Source organism: Mirounga leonina, unplaced genomic scaffold (assembly GCF_011800145.1).
Source record: "Mirounga leonina isolate KUSES-001 unplaced genomic scaffold, KU_Mleo_1.0 Mir_364, whole genome shotgun sequence".
NCBI classification, from domain to species: Eukaryota; Metazoa; Chordata; class Mammalia; order Carnivora; family Phocidae; genus Mirounga; species Mirounga leonina.
This window is the reverse complement of record NW_023270708.1, coordinates 171548-189375: the sequence shown is the minus strand read 5'-3', so window position 1 is coordinate 189375 and position 17828 is coordinate 171548. Positions and strand designations below refer to the sequence as shown.

The 17828-nt window shown below is 37.1% G+C and overlaps 1 protein-coding gene across 1 annotated transcript in view; it reads left to right on the top strand.

Moving 5' to 3' along the window:
- Nucleotides 1-17828, top strand: part of NSF (N-ethylmaleimide sensitive factor, vesicle fusing ATPase) — a 145333-nt gene that overhangs the window by 76130 nt on the left and 51375 nt on the right. The window contains exons 10-12 of the mRNA XM_035030372.1: nt 11673-11838; nt 12848-12922; nt 13111-13298. Of these exons, the coding sequence (XP_034886263.1) occupies nt 11673-11838; nt 12848-12922; nt 13111-13298 (429 nt within the window). The remainder of the gene's footprint in view (nt 1-11672; nt 11839-12847; nt 12923-13110; nt 13299-17828) is intronic.

The following is a 17828-nucleotide window of genomic DNA, read 5'->3' as shown; positions in this document are numbered from 1 at the left end:
AATACTAACATATTTATTTCATTGACAAAAGTTTAAAAACAATGCCATAGGATTTCTGCTTCTAGCAATACAGTAGACTAGGTAACCTGAAAACCTGTCTTCCATAAACACCTTCAAATGCTGGATAAACTATAACTAAAATCATTTTAAATGCATAATTTAGTTCTCAAGAAAGAAAAGGAGAGCTCCAGAAATGAAAAGAAAACTCAGAAAATTAGACTGGTAAAGATAAGAGCTGCAGCTTTTGGTTTTGGTAATGTATGAGTTTGGGTTTTAGTACCCACTAGCAGGCCCTTGAACTCACTTAAGATGTGGACTAGGAACTGGAACCTTCAAAGGGGTTGTGTCCTCACTGAAAAGAATGGTCTAGAAATTGTCTGCTCACCAGCACAAAGAAATAACAAAAACATTTAACCATCTGTCTGAGTTCTGCAGTGGGAGCTATAGAATCTCTCATGGGAATTCTGAACTATGGATTCTTAACTCATGCTTAGGATTTGAAAACACACGCACACACACACCACCACCACCACCACCCCTGACCTTTGTGGTCAGGGGCCCCCATGCTGAGAAACTGATTTAAAAATGAATCCTGGACTAATGATAGCATGGGGTTGATAGTTATTAGCAAACCCCTGGGGAGGAGGAGAATGGAGGCCCAGAAAAAAAGGTCCTGGTGTGTAGGGTCACCATTCCTTTGGAGATATTAGCCATTTCTGGAGGGAACTGCTAAACAGCTATGCGGCCCTTTTGACAGGCCAGTGGGAGTAAGGGGCCAGAGGTTAAAATGCATGGCTCATGAGGAGAGGACACCTGATGAACATGCCTCTGTTTGAGTTGGGATTCTGGAAGGCTGCACAATAGAAGCAGGGGTTAATCAGAAGTAGACATGCTCTCACAGAGGCCAGCTTTGAATCACATCTAATTTCTCTAAAATTCAATTGAAGGTTCCTAAATGACTAGTGCCCCTCGGCATCCATCAGAATTATAGATCCTTCCTGGAGGAAGGTAGTATCATGCAAGGCCACAAATTATTTCTATAGTTTGCAAATGAGATGCCTGGTTATAATCAAAAGCAATCAGGTATACAAAGACATAGGCAACTTGAAGAAAAAGAAACAAAAGTGATAGAAATTGGGCCTCCAGATATTGGAATTCTCAGATACAGACTTAAAATAACTACACTTATCACATTCAGAGGGAAATAAGATTTGAGAATTTTGGCCGAGCAGTGAAAACTGAAAAACAAAATCAAATGGAAATTCTGGGAATGAGAAATTCAGCAACTGAAATTAACTCAGGTAGATGGATTTAAATAGCAGATTAGACACATCTGAAGAGAGAATTGGTGCACTGAAAGATGTTAGACAAAAATAACCAGAGACAAAGGATGAAAGCAATGAAAGTGATAGAAAATACCAACACAAATGATGATGGAAACCAGAAATCCATTGAATGCTATTTCTAAGAAGCTGAAAGAGAAGAACTGTTAAGTTAGAACTTTGTATCCAGTAAATGGGTAAATTGTCATGTAAATATACAATGAAGTATTACAGAGTAATAAGAAATAAACGGACTATGGTTATACATAGCTGTGAATCTTACAAATAAATGTTGAGCAAAAGAAACCAGACAAGGGGGGGCGCCTGGGTGGCTCAGTTGGTTAAGCGACTGCCTTCGGCTCAGGTCATGATCCTGGAGTCCCAGGATCGAGTCCCGCATCGGGCTCCCTGCTCGGCAGGGAGTCTGCTTCTCCCTCTGACCCTCCCCCCTCTCATGCTCTCTCTCTCTATCTCATTCTCTCTCTCAAATAAATAAAATCTTTAAAAAAAAAAAAAAAAAGAAACCAGACAAGAAAGAATATGTACTGTATGATTCCATTTATATAAGGTTCAACTAAAATATAATGTTTAATGATACATGCTTAGGTGGTAAACTCTAAAGAAGAGTGAGAAGTAGTTTCCATAAAAAACCAGATTGGGGTTGCCTATGGGGAATAATGGGGAGGGATATTGGGGAAGAGTTGTGAGGACATGCGCCCACGATGCTGGCACTGTTCTATTTCTTGTTACCTTATATGGATGTTCATTTTATGACCGTTCCTTGAAACATGCATTCATATTTTGTGAACTTCCCCTCTCTGTATGCTGTAGTTCACCATAAAAAAAGTTTAAAAGAAATAAACAATAATCACTGCATGGGAGAACAATAATAGTCATCAATATGGGTTTTTGTTTTTTTTTTTTTTAAGGATAGAACTAAAATATGGAACAAAACATAGGGGAAGTGGATTAAGTCTATGTAAGATCTTTGCATTATTTGGGAAGAAGATAATACTGTTAATTAACATCAAACTTTAAGTTAGGTGTGTATGTGAAAATTGTGTATAACTTTCATGCTTTTCCAAAGCATGAGGAGGAGCTGGGAAAGGAATAAAACTCAAATTCTTTAGAAGACAAGATTCAAAGAAAATGTGAAGATACGGAAAATGTAACTTTAAAAAAAAAGAATTTCACTTATATCAACAGTCAAAATGATAAGGTACCTAGAATTAAATCTTAACAGGAAAATTAAGGGAGAAAATTATAAACATTTTTGAGAATCTTTTTTCAAGAGCTAATAAATGATAAACCATGTTTATGTGTGGGAATACTGACAATATTGTAAAATGACAGTTCTGCCCATATTAATTTATAAATTTATGCTTTTTCAATCAAGTCTAATGGGACTTTTTTGGAATTTGACAACTTGTTTTTTTTTTTTGGATACTTGAAGAGCCATGAAAATTTTGGAAAATTACGAAGACTTATTTCATATCATGATTTACTGGAAAGCTGTAGTATTGAGATCGTTATATATTCTTGCATAAACAGACCAAGGAAACAGAATAGAACACAGGAGGAACTTGCTATTTGGAAAGTGACAATGTAAATCAAAGGAGAAAGAATATTCCATGAATCAGGATGAGATCATCAGTTTTCTGTTTCATAAAAATAAAATACAGTCCTTATCATATCCTACAGAATAACAGAATGGATTTACAAAAAACTAAAACTAAAATTTACCAGAGAAAATATTTTTAGAAGAAATGTAGGCAAAAAGCCTTAAGAATTGAGGCTAGAGAAGAATTTCTTAAAAAAGGGGGGGGAGGGAGTATTTATTTATTTATTTATTTATTAAAAGATTTTATTTATTTATTTGACAGAGAGAGAGAGAGAGCACAAGCAGGGGAACTGCAGGCAGAGGGAGAAGCAGGCTCCCTGCTAAGCAGGGAGCCCAATATGGAGCTCGATCCCAGGACCCTAGGATCATGACCTGAGCCAAAGGCAGCTGCTTAACCCACTGAACCACCCAGGCGCCCTATTTATTTATTTATTTATTTACTTACTTACTTACTCACTCACTCACTCACTCACTCACTCACTCACTCACTCACTTACTGTCACCCAGGCACCCCAAGAAGAATTTCTTTATTAAGATACAGTAATCAAATCCATAAAAGAAAAAAAAATGTTAATTTGGTTACATTAATATAATATGAAGAAAACTCCCTCTGACAAATTACACACAATACAGATGTCTCAAACTGGAGAGGATATTTGCAATGCATATAATCCACAAAGAATTGATGTTTTATAAATTCTCCGTAATAACTCCTTTATAATAAGTACAAAAAAGACAAACACCACAATTAAAAATAACAACTAGCAGGGGCACCAGGGTGTCTCAGTCAGTTGAGTGTCTGACTTGGTTTTGGCTCAGATCATGATCTCAGGTCTCTGTCCTCAGCCACATTGGTTCTAAAAGGCATGGGTCCTGGTGGATTGGTACAAGTCCAGTAATCACAAGTCCAGTAACTCTTCAGACGGTCCCAGAACCATTCAATTTTACTGTTCATCCCTATTACTACAATATTTTCTCCTTCAAAAATCTTAACACTCAGTGTACCAAGAAAAATTGTCACCACCATTTACTATCTGGGTTGAAAGAATTCCTTTTTAAAAATTATTTTTAAGTTATTTTACAAATAATTTACAAATGTAAGAATAAAAGAGAGTGAAAGACTATTATGTATTTAATAAGAACTTAAATATAGCAAACTAAATTTTTATTTCATTTTCTTGGTTTTGAAGATATAGATAGAGATATGTATCTATATATCTGTATCTATGCAGATAGCTATCCCCATCCAAATGGGCAGGAGCCTCTGAATATAACTAGTGGTTCATCAGTTGTCATGCATGAACTTCTACATACTGATTCTAAGTTTTTATTTTCTTTTTTTTTAAGGTTTTATTTTTTATTTATTTGTCAGAGAGAGAGAGAGCGCGCGCACAAGCAGGGGGAGTGGCAGGCAGAGGGAGAAGCAGGCTCCTTGTTCAGCGAGGACTCTGTCCCAGGACCCTGGGATCATGACCTGACCTGAAGGCAGACACTTAACTGACTGAGCCACCCAGGTGTCCCTGATTCTAAGTTTTAAATACACCCTTAATGGAGTCTAGCTTGTCATTACTTCTGGTTCTTTTTGTACTTGCACTGTCAAGACACAATACTTGAAGAATTTTGTTTTTTAAAAACATTGTTTTGTTGAGGAGATGGCCACCAGATACTCCATAATTGCAAAACATTTTCATTTTTAGATTTGTATACACCTTTTAGAATGGTCAAATTTTTAATATCTATATCACCTGTTTTTTATCATCATCTCTCTATAAAACCTGTCTTCAGCATCTGTCTACTTAGAAACCATATCAAGGAAATTTTGATGCCTAATGAAATAAAAGATGAAAGAATACTGTCATATGTCTTTTAGAAAAATGAGATGGTCTAGTTTCTTGTCACAAAATATTGCAGAATGAAGATTTTTGTTGAATAACTAGATGAAAATGCCATTTTTTTGTCCTTAGAAATATATTATTCACTCATTCTTTATTTTTAATTAGAGAGAGAGAGTGGCGGCAAGGTAGGGGCAGAGGGAGAGGGAGAGAGAAACTCAAGCAGACTCCCCACTGAGCGTGGAGCCTGCCACAGGGCTTGATCCCACAACTCTGAGGTTAGACCTGAGCTGAAACCAAGAGTCAGCGCTCAACTGACGGCGCCACCCAGGCACCCCTCACTTGAGTTTGAGAAAATATATGCAGGATAACATCATCTGAGGCCATAGGCTGAGATTTTACTTACAATCGTCAATTTCACCATCTTCATTAGAGTCTGAAGTGCTGCTACATCACTCTGCATTAATCTTTGGATTAGATGTAATAAGTGAAATATTTTCCTCTGTTGGTTGTCTTTTCTTTGCCATTATGGCCAGTGAGGGGGGGGGTCTGAATTCTCAACTGTGTGTAGTTAAAGCTAAAACCAGGCAACAAAGATGGTGGATGGTGTCTCCAGACTTCTTTTGTACCTTCTTGAAAGATGTTGTAATTTTTTGGGCAACACAGTAAGAAAACTGAAGGATGATGTCATAGCGGTCTTGATTTCACTATTGCATTATCCCTCTGAGCAATTCCATCATTCTTTCATTTTCTTATTTTGATCTTTTTTAGGATAGTTAGGAATAATTGATGAGTAATGATGGTGTAATTTCTGGAGTGTTGAAATAGCATAATCTTAGATTTATAAAAAGGTCCAGTGGACTCACATGGTAATTGCAAGATAGAATGAGTTTTATTCTATTCTATTTTTTTTTTAGAGATTTTATTTATTTATTCATGAGAGACAGAGAGAGAGAGGGGCAGAGGCAGAGGGAGAAGCAGGCTCCCTGTTCCACAGGGACTCGATCCCAGGACCTTGGGATCATGACCTGAGCTGAAGGCAGACGCTTAACCGGCTGGAGCCACCTAGGTGCCCTGTTTATTCTATTTTTTAAAAATATATTTTCCATTTTCTTCTGTGGAAGACTTCTAATTTAAAAAGTCATGAAATATGGGGCGCCTGGGTGGCTCAGTTGGTTAAGCGACTGCCTTCGGCTCAGGTCATGATCCTGGAGTCCCTGGATCGAGTCCCGCATCGGGCTCCCTGCTGGGCAGGGAGTCTGCTTCTCCCTCTGACCCTCCTCCCTCTCATGCTCTCTGTCTCTCATTCTCTCTGTCTCAAATAAATAAATAAAATCTTTAAAAAATAAATAAATAAAAAATAAAAAATAAAAAGTCATGAAATATCAATATAAATCGTTAAAATTGTTCAACAAAAAAACTTAAAAACTGAAATGGTGTCTAATGGACCCTGATGGTATACTGAGGATTAAACACTAGGTGCAGGTGAGTCAAAATGTCCCCTTTTTAAAGAGGCATTTTATAAAAATCTGTTGTGATAGTTTCCACATGGCTGCATAGGTATCTTTGGTGCTGTTTTTAAACTTGCAGACATTTTAATTATGACACTGCTAATGATACAACTGAGTTGACAAAGAATTTCTGGGTAGATGTTAATCTAGCCAGGATTTTCAGTTATACCTTTTCTTAATTCTTACATCCCGGAATGGCTTGGTGTACTCAGCTAATGACCCCATGGAGGGTAGATGTGTTACATAATAAAGAAGAGCATCACCTCTGTGATTCTGGACAGTCCAGGCTGACAGAGATGAACACTTGCATATAGGTCAAACTAGTTAAATATAGAACAGCCGTTATGGAAGGCAGTTGCCAGGGGCTCAACAGCATCAGCTCTGTTTCTGTGGGGGAAGACTTTGCAGATGGTAAGAACAGAGCTAGAGGCCAGTGAATTAAAGAGGATTGCATGGTGGAAATTTAAACTCTTTGGTAAAGGGTTTATTGATGAGTCAGCTATATTAATCTGTGAAGATTAATCTTGACATCTTCCTTACCTGACTCCTAATTTATTGCAAGAATTTACCTTTATTTAAGTAACACACCTGTAAAAATTGGTGTGGTTGTACTGACTAGGTTGGGGGAAGGCACGTGATGACAGGTCACAAGATTAGTAAGGTTCTGAAAAGATCAGAATGGTACTGATTATAAGACAAATTGTTCCTGTGGGTCTACAGTGTTCCTATTGTCTCTGGCTTCCCATCCACACAGATGATTTTTGAGGTCGGACTGAGAAGGAAGTCATGATTCCAGTGGCAACATAAGGCACAATGACAGCAAAATTCATACATTTTAGCAGCTTTTTGTTTCATGCTAAATTGGCAGACAACCTTGAATAAAAATGTCTTATAAAATAATGTAGAGGGGCACCTGAGTGGCTCAGATGGTTAAGCGTCTGCCTTCAGCTTGGGTCATGATCTTCAGGTCCTGGGATTGAGCCCCATGTCAGGCTCCCAGCTCAGCAGGGAGTCTGCTTCTCCCTCTCCCTCTGCCTCTCCTGCTTGTGCTCTCTCTGTCTCTCTCTCTCACATGAATAAATAAAATCTTTAAAAATAAAATAAATAAAATAATGTAGAATCTCAGGGCACCTGGGTGACTCAGTCGGTTAAGCGTCTGCCTTCGGCTCATGATCTCAGGGTCCTGGGATCGAGCCCCACATCAGGCTCCTTGCTGGGTGGGGAGTCTGCTTCTGTCCCTCCCCCAAATCATGCACTTGTGCGCTCTCTCTCTCTCTCTCTCAAATAAATAAAATCTTTAAGAAAAAAAAACTCTACACGTGTTAAAACTCACAAAACTTCATACCAAAAGTCAGTTTTACTTCATAATAATGAATTTTTAAAAACAGATAAAATATAATATTTACATTCTACTCATATTTGGATTATTGTTCACTCTTTAATGCAGTTCTCTGCAAAATGATAGTCATGTGTTCATCAAGGTTTCTAAAATTTAACTAGGGTTTTTTTTTTCCTGAACTACTTACAGATTGTTTTCCTTCCACCAGTGTTTTAAAAACTAAGTTCAAATCTGAAAAAAAAATAATTTTCTCAATATAGTCATATTTATTGAACAGATGTCTGATGATAAATGATAGCTTGGTTGCTTAAAAAAAATTTCAACACCAAAAGCTATCATCTTTCCAACTGTAGAAAAGACTGAGGATAAGGAATTGGAACTATACCTTCAGTTTTGCCAAATACTTCTGTATGGTAGGGTATTAATTCTTGGAAATTTTGTGACTGAAAAACAGATTCTACATTATTTTTTTTAAAGATTTTATTTATTAATTTGAGACAGAACAAACTGGGGCGGCACAGAGGGAGAGAGAGAAAGAAGCAGACTCGCCTCTAAGCAGGAAGCCTGATGTGGGGCTACATCCCAGGACCCAGAGATCATGACCTGAGCCAAAGGCAGACACTTAACCAACTGAGCCACCCAGGTGCCCCATAAAATAGTCAAAATTGTTATAACAAAGAATAATGTGTGGAGGGAGCAAGCTTACCCAACCTACTGCTGTAGTAGAATAGGCTGGCAATAATATAAAAATATGAAGCCCGATAGAAATGACAATCCATGAAGAGAAAAGATTATTTAGTCTACAGTACTGGATCAGTTAATTGTTTGAATAAGAATTATTTGGATTCTTATTTCACATGTACCATTTACAAAACTGAAACTCCAGATAGATTGAAAAATTATATATAAAGTAAAAATTTTTAAAGAGAAGAAAATATAGGTGACTATCAGGGTCTACAATGGGGAAGGATTTTAAGGGTAAAATTAATTTTTAAAAATCATAAAATTAAAAATGGGTAATTTTGGCAACATAGTAAAAAAAAAAAGTAAAGGTCCTTCTATATTCAAAAATATACCATAAATAAAATTAAAAGATAAGCGGCAAGCTGGGATAAAATATTTATAACAAATGAATAATACCCTTAATATATAAAGAATTTTTCTATAAATCAATAAGAAACACTATTAAATCCCAAAAGAAAAATGTGCAAAGGATATGTACAAATAATAAAAGAAAAATTACAAATGGTAAAAACATGATTTTAGAAAGTACCATCCTCTTCAGTAATCAGACAAATGCCAGTTAAAAACAACTGGAGGGGCACCTGGGTAGCTCAGTTGGTTAAGCAACTGCCTTCGGCTCAGGTAATGATCCTGAGTCCTGGGATCAAGTCCCGCATCGGACTCCCTGCTCAGCAGGGAGTCTGCTTCTCCCTCTGATCCTCCCCGCCTCATGCTTTCTCTCTCTCAAATAAATAAATAAAATCTTTAAAAAAAAAAAAAAAAAATTGGAAAACACTGTTGTTTGGTTATCAAGTTGGGAATTACTTTTTAGATTTTGCTAATATTCATTACTTGTGAGGATATACCAAGATAGTCATTGTCATATACCTTGGTGGGATTATAAAGTGATAAAATCTTTCTGGAAAAGTATTGGACAACCTATTTCAAGGGCCTTAAAATACTCAACACACCTTTTAAAGTAACAATTTGCATTCAGGAAGTATAATCATTTATTGTCAAGGAGTTAAGTACAAAAATGTTTATCATGGGACACCTCGCTGGCTCAGTCAGTAGAGCATGTGACTCTTGATCTCTGAGTCGTGAATTCGAGCCCCATGTTGGGTATAGAGATTACTTAAAAATAAAAATCTTTTTTTTTTTTAAAGATTTTATTTATTTATTTGACAGAGAAAGACACAGAGAGGGAACACAAGCAGGGGGAGTGAGAGAGGGAGAAGCAGGCTTCCTGCAGAGCAGGGAGCCCAATGTGGGGCTTGACCCCAGGACCACCCAGACGCTTAACTGACTGAGCCACCCAGGCACCCCTAAAAATAAAATCTTAAAAAAATGTTTATTGTAGGGCGCCTGGGTGGCTCGGTTGGTTAAGCGACTGCCTTCGGCTCAGGTCATGATCCTGGAGTCCCTGGATCAAGTTCCGCATCGGGCTCCCTGCTCGGCGGGGAGTCTGCTTCTCCCTCTGACCCTCCCCCCTCTCATGTGCTTGCTCTCTCTCATTCTCTCTGTCTCAAATAAATAAATAAAATCTTTAAAAAAAATGTTTATTGTAACAACATATATAATACTAAAAACTTAGAAATTATTAAATATCTGATAGGAAGGAATTAAGGTGAAGTTAGGGGAGTTCTCTGTGGAAGCAGTCATACAATGAAATATTATGGAGCCATTAAAAATTATATAGTTGTATGTATAGCCATGTGAAAGGGCTGAAGACAATATCTGTACTGAAAAAAGGGATACAAACTACCTACACAGCACCTAATTAATAATATGAGTTATTTGTAGCTAGTTGAATTTTGGATGATTATGATTTCTTTCCATTTTTTAGTGTTTTTCCACATTTTCTATAATCATGTATTTTGCAAATAGAAACAAAAATAAAAATTTTAGTTTTCAAAGAATAATGTTCAAGAGAATACAAGATGCAGTGAGTTCCCAATTTTTTTAATTAAAATAAATTTAAAATATAAAAATCTACAGAATGTTAACAGCATTTATCTTTAGGTATTATGTAGTATATATCATAGGTATGATATGACATAGCATATTTTTAACTTATTTCCATTTGTTTTACAACTTTTGCTCAGTTAACATCTAATGCTTTTATAACGAAGTAAAAAAATCCCAACTTTTTTTAAAGATTTTATTTATTTGAGAGAGAGAATAGCGACAGAGCACAAGTAGGGAGGAGAGGGAGAAGCAGGCTCCCCACCAAGCAGGGAGCCTGATGCAGGCCTCGATCCCAGGACCCTGGGATCATGACCTGAGCCGAAGGTAGATGCTTAACTGACTGAGCCACCCAGGCGCCCCAAAAAAGTCCCAACTCTTAAAAAAAAAAAAAAAATTCTATCCATACCAGAGGTTTAATGAATACCAATCATATCTAATCCTGAATCTCATTATGCCCATTATTTATATTATCCATATGTAAGTTAATGTTCATTTTCACCTGTTTTGTTAATCCCTGATTTTGTTTGTTTGTTTGTTTGTTTGTTTAAAAAAAGAAAAAATTTATGGAGTGCACTTCCTTCTTTGGTTCCTATAAGAGACTTAAGTACTTGAATATAAATTGTTAGAAGGTCCATGTTAACCTAATGAATTATTGGCATTTGAAAATATTTGCATCTATTAAAAGTTTACAATGTGCAAACTATTTTCTTATAATGACTGTATTCAACAAACTCAAATCACTATGCAGAAGAAATAGCACCCCCTTGACTATTCTTTTTATAAACTATGTCTCTGTTCTCACTTTACTGTTAGAAAAAAGTACTTTGTTTTCGTGTGATATAACCAAATGTGAATCATGTTCACCTCCTTCCGTCATCTGCCCACTTCCCAGTCAATCTCCGGGTAGAGTTACTGCTTAGTTATATAATATGACAGACGTTAAGCCTGCTGCAACTATTCTCTCACCAAAATTCAGGGAAAATGGGAGGGAGTTGCCATTCACTGACTTAAGACAGACATCTGATAATTATGAGTTGTTCTTTTCAATAGTGAGAAAAGAAATGCATGTCAATGAACAGGTTATTTGATGGACTATTCACATTCATTAATATATAATGTACATTTTTGTTTTATGGCTATTAAATATGAGGTTCTGGAATGCCTTTTCAGTTTGCAGAATTCTGAGAATGCAGTTCCAATACCTTTGAAGGGTAGGAGCCATGAGTACACCTGCTGTATTTATTAGTCAAAATGGAGGAAAATCAATCTGTGACAGCTTTGTTTTGCTCTCTTTGACTAGTTTGTTTAGTAATATATTCAAATTATGACCTTCACTATAATTTCTTCCCTCAACAGCTTGGTGCTAACAGCGGTTTGCACATAATCATCTTTGATGAAATTGATGCCATCTGCAAGCAGAGAGGGAGCATGGCTGGTAGCACAGGAGTTCATGACACTGTCGTCAACCAGTTGCTGTCCAAAATTGATGGGGTAGAGCAACTGAACAACATCTTAGTCATTGGTATGTTTGCTTTGAAAAAAAAAAAGTTTTATGATTTCAAAAACATTAGACACATAGGTTCTGAATTAAGATCTCTGTAGGTTGTAGTTAATACTGTGTTGCCCATGTTTCCAAATTAGAATCAGGTGATATTGAAGAATCTTAAGTACCTATTTTAATGTCTGGCCTTAATAGGACAAATAAAAGGTGGGTTTTAGTGACTCATGGGTGTGTATGCTCATAGCTCAAAGATGAAAAAGGCAGCATAGTGTAATGCAGTGGTTTTCAAATTGCATCCTATAGGCCTCCAGGGGCCCGCAGAGGTGCCTCAGGGTCTGTGAGTGAGCTTCAGATCATGTATCCCAATTATAACTTCTTCTTTTAACTGTTTCATGTACTGAGGTTCTTTTAAGATGACTTTAAAAAACAAAACTTTTGATATTTATGAAGGTTAAAAACCATTGGCCTACAAAAAAGGAGAGGGACTTTGGGGTTGGGCAGATCATGTTCACATTGTCCCTCTCTCACTTGGACAGGCTACTTAGCCTCTCTGAACTGTACCTTTTTAAATATTTGAAGTTTTCATTACATTTATATTCCATTGGCAGTATAGTGAAATACTAAAGCAGAGTCTTCAGGTGTTTCCATTAGAACAGATCAAGAACAAATGATATTTTTATTTGAGAATAATTGTTTTCTATTTGACCTTTATAAAATATCTTAACTTATTTGAGAAATTACTGTTCTTACATATACTGAAGGGACATTTTATCTTATTTTTTAACTTTTTTTTTTTTTTTTTAAGATTTTTTATTTATTTGCGAGAGAGAGAATGAGAGACAGAGAGCACGAGAGGGAGGAGGGTCAGAGGGAGAAGCAGACTCCCCGCCGAGCAGGGAGCCCGATGCGGGACTCGATCCCGGGACTCCAGGATCATGACCTGAGCCGAAGGCAGTCGCTCAACCAACTGAGCCACCCAGGCGCCCTTATTTTTTAACTTTTGTTGTTTCGTTTTGAAATCTGTGCTCAGGAATGACCAACAGACCAGATCTGATAGATGAGGCTCTCCTTCGACCTGGAAGACTGGAAGTTAAAATGGAGATAGGTAAGCAGATCTGTCACTGGTTGGGGGAGGGGTGTGTGTTTAGAGTTCATTAGTAAGAGCAGAGTCCTATAACTTAACATTGGTTGGAAAAGTTGTGTATCATGAAGAGCACATGTTTACCTGCTTAAGTACCTGTAAGAAAAGCATTAGGATTGTAATAATTTCTACTTTATTTTCAATTTTACCAGGCTTACCAGATGAGAAAGGTCGACTACAGATCCTTCACATCCACACTGCAAGGATGAGAGGGCATCAGTTACTCTCTGCTGACGTAGACATTAAAGAACTGGCTGTGGAGACCAAGAATTTCAGCGGTGCTGAACTGGAGGGGCTGGTGCGGGCGGCACAGTCCACTGCTATGAACCGACACATCAAGGTCAGGAAAATCCGCTAACACATTAGGATTCTGCAGCTCTGTAAATACTGTGTCAGTGTTCTTTCCCTTTCCTTTCAAATGTACCAAGAGCTGTGATAGTGCTGACTTTTGACAGAGAAGAGACATGGTGAAAGGAATGGGAACTGTCCGCTGCCAAAGCTTTAGAGTGGTAGGAAGATGATGCTGGCATCTGCCCGACGGTAACGACGAACACATTTGCCTCGGTTGCTGCCATCTGATACGAACATGTGAAGATGAAGAGTATGAGGAGCTCAGTTTTTAATCTTTGTACTGTGTAGAATTGGAACATGTCATAGGAAGTTGCGTTTTCTAGATGCTAGAATTATGGGGGCTGCGTCATTCAGCACATACACTGAATACCTGCTGTTTTCTGAGTATTAACCTGGAGACACAGAGATGATAAACCATGACTTCTCCCCTCAAGGAATTCAGAGTCAGGCGGATGGACATGTTTGTAAATTAGTACAATAATGTTATTGATACTATGGTAGGAAGACATACCGGGATACTTTTATGTTGATAAAGTGCTTTTGAGTCTTTACCATCCCTTCTCCTCTTCAGGGATAGATGGATGACTCCCAGATTTATGTCTCATCTCTTGAAAGCTTCTTTCTCCCACTTTCAGATTTACACAAAATACCTCTACCTCAATGTTTTATCAGGTCTCAAATTTAATATTCCCAAACCAAATTCACTGTGTTTTTTTTTTTTTAACTGCTTTCCTTCCTGTTCCTATTTTCCTGTTTATCCCAATTTCCCAGGCTTAAAACTTCAGGAATATCTTTAATTCCTGCCACTCTACTGTGTCCTATATCAAGTCATTCACCAAATTTTGTCACTTCTATCTTGGCTGTGTCCTTCAGTTTCTACCCACCTTCTGTTTTATTAGTCTTCCTGTTTCATACTATTCTACCCTACAGAAACTTCAGAACAAAGTACAGACTTCTTAGCCTGATCCTTAAGGTCCTCTAGATCTGACCCTAAACTGGCCTTTCCAAGTGTGTTCCCAATTATTCTCCATACTTTAGCCAACTGAAATACTCATTGGTCATCAGACATTAATTTATTTTTTCACTTACCTGCTTTTGCAGAAGTCTTTACCCTCTATGTTTACTTATCTTTTTAATACCTAGTTCATATGCCACCACTTTTCTTCAAACCTTTTCTGATTGTCTCCTCTAAGAAGGATGTATTGTCTTCCTTCTTGGGATAGTAGTGTATCACTTATGGTACTTCCAGTTCACTTTGGTTCACAGTAGATTTATTCAGCACCTACTCTATGCCAGACACTATGCAGGCAGCTAATGCTGCACCTGAAAGGAGTAAACTGCCTACCCTGAGCAGCCCATGGTTTAATCTCCACATTCAGTAACAGAAAGGACAGGGGACGTAAGGAAGTGAAAGGGTGTCAGATGGGGTCAACTCCTGGGGTGAGAGGATGCTTCACAGAGACATTTCTGGGTGAATGTGTCTCTTGGTGGGTTAGGACATTTTAGGTAGAAGGCAAAGGAACAGAGACACAAAATAGCATGGTGTGTTAGGGTAATTCAGTATCGCTTCAGCATAAAAGGGAGGGGAGGTAGAGAGAGACATTGTGGGGAATAAGTCAGGAGACTAAAGCAGGGAGTGGAGCACAAAGAGCCTTTTATATTGTGCTAAGAAGTATGGACTTTTTTCCTGTGAGTAGTGCTAAGCCATTGAAGAGTTTTAAGAATAGCAGCGACATAGTGTTAAAACATAAGCTCACTCTGGCAGCTGTGTCGAGTGGAGTATTGAGGCGAGTGGAGCTGGCAACATCCTATCACTGGTTCTAACTTGAGGACTGTGGCCCATGAGCCATATCCAGTTCACCAGCAATTTTTATAAATGAAATTTTGGGGGAACATGCCCAGTCATGTATGTGTTGTCAGTGACTGCTTTCATGCTCCAGTGGTAGAGTTGAGAATTTGCAACAAGGATTGTGTGGCCCCACAAAGCCTAAAATATTTACTATCTCATTCTTTACAGAAAAAGTTTGTCAACCCCTGTTCTAGACTTTAAGTCCATATCTTATTCGTGTCTGAATATCCCACAGTGCCCCAAATGGGTCTAAATACTGAGAACGTAGCAGGTGCTTGGTAAGTTTCTAAAGTTAGTAAACTTATATATGTATTCTGAATCAAGCTCTACCCATAAGTCATAATTTCCCTACGTAATAGAAGTGACTTTGTTCTAGCTCAGGAATGCCAAAGGTCAGATAGTGTGGAAATAACAGTATTGGTTCCTTTATAGAATGGATCTATCCATCCATCTATTCATTCTTTCATCCTTTCTCCTTGACATAAGAAATGTCTTAGAAGTGATGGGGACTTCAAGAAAAGTTGTGTAAATGATGTGAGGATTGTTCCCCACCATACTGATCTTTCATCTCAGACCACATCAGTGCATCTTGGTATAACCCACAGTGACTGGTGTATTATCAAAGTTTTCATATGCAGTGGCCTCTGGATTTTTCTCTTAGTCACTTTCATTTTTACCACAATAGTCCTATTTCAAAATGTCATTCTAAGCCATTCTCTCACTAAGAAACATACTTTCTTCAAGTATATATTGGGTTTATCTACACACAAAACAATGAGTAATGGTGGAGAGATGACAGATTTTATAGTCAGAAGATGTGGCTATGCATTCAACTTCTTTCACTTTTTTTTTTTTTTTTTTTAAGATTTAAAAAATTTATTTATTAGAGAGAGAGATAGCGAGAGACATCACGAGCCCCAGGGTTGGGGGAGAGAAGCAGGCTCCTTGCCACCAGAGGCCTGACATGGGGTTCGATCCCAGGATCCTGGGATCATGACCTAAGCTGAAAGCAGATGCTTAACTGACTGAGCCACTCAGGCACCCCTGACTTTTTTATTTCTGTCAAGGGGAAGTAACTACTTACCTCATCAGGTTTTTGTGAAAATCAAATCACTTCCAAACTATATAAAATGTTAATTGTTTCCATTTTTTGCTATTATTGGCTAATTTGAGAACCATATGTATCTTTTACAATGCCTGAGTTTCTGAATTTGACTATTTGCAATTGTAATTTTTTCCTTTGTAAGTGTTAGTTACCACTGTACAGAATATGTTATCCTTCAGATTTGCAAGTAAGAAGTAGTGCAAATAGTTGATATTCTTGCCTTCACTTTTCCCATGTGGTTACTTTTAAACTTAAGGTACTGCATACTGACTTGGGATCAATATCTTTTATACCAAAGAGCTTTTAATTTTTTTCAGGATCTATGTAATATCTAATACAAGGGACTATTTAGGCACTTCAGGGAAGAGAAAGATTTAAAGGACACTAACCTTAGCCCCCAAGGAGAAATAATGTGAACATTTATGTTCTTTTCTATGTTTTTAAAAATCTGTGTTGTCAAAGGTCTTGAAAGACTGTTTTCCCAGCAAGACTCCTCAGCTAAACAAAAGGCATAAAGTTGTAATATTTCCATTATTGTAGATGTTCATAGCTTTACTAGTAGTGAATGATGAGTTAAGTATTTAATTTGAAGCTTATGATCTGAAGTTGATATACAATTTTAAAACATCCACAGCATTCCACTGTTTGTTCTAATGTCCTGTCTTTGTATTATAAAAAGCCCTAATTGGTTTTATTTTGCATCCTTTTCAAAAGATTTAGGCTTAAATAAAGTCAGGTAGACTCAACTAAACAAGTTTTCCCTGTTAGACTTTTTTTTTTTTTCTTTTTTCAAGTTTTCTGAAACGAGGAGAAAATCCGGTCATAAACACCTGATGTTCATGTCATTTGTACGTGAACCCATGTTTGTGGTCAACTGAAATTCATATGACATTTGGTTGTTTTTTTTCTTGAAAGGAATTTCTGCTTCAGGTAGAAAAGATTCATAACCCGAATTTCTTCTGCTCTAATCGGTTCTAAGGAAGTAAATTGAGGACATGCACACACACACAACACTCTATCTGAATCCAAGCTCTGATTTATGCTTGCAGAATTTCAATAAAATTATTTCTTGTTTTCTGTAGAATTTTGATTGATTAAGGTCATTCTATCCTTAATTTAAGAGGAATGATAAGAACTTTGAAAGGTCAGATTTAAAAGGTTATGAAATTTAAGGGTGACCACTTGATATTTGCTAGTGTTGAAATACAAGTTTATTAGTTTCAGCAGGTATAAGCTGAAAGATGTTGCCTCTTCTATATTGATTAGCTGTTATAAATAAAATTGCAGGAAAAAATCACAGTAATTCAGACAAACAAGAAAAGGTTTTCTGAATGAATGAAAATTCAGAATTCTAGAATATTTTAAAATTAGATTTTACTAATTTTGATAAAATAGTAAAAGTTAGCTAAGAGAAGTCCTTAGAAACCTTAATGAATAGGCAGGAATAATTTATAGTTAGAATATTGATGGTTTACAATTAGGTGACTTCTAAAATTCCTGGCGTGCCTAACAACTTGTTCTAAAATAACTCTCCCCCAGCTTTTCACTTTTAATTCATTGGGTAA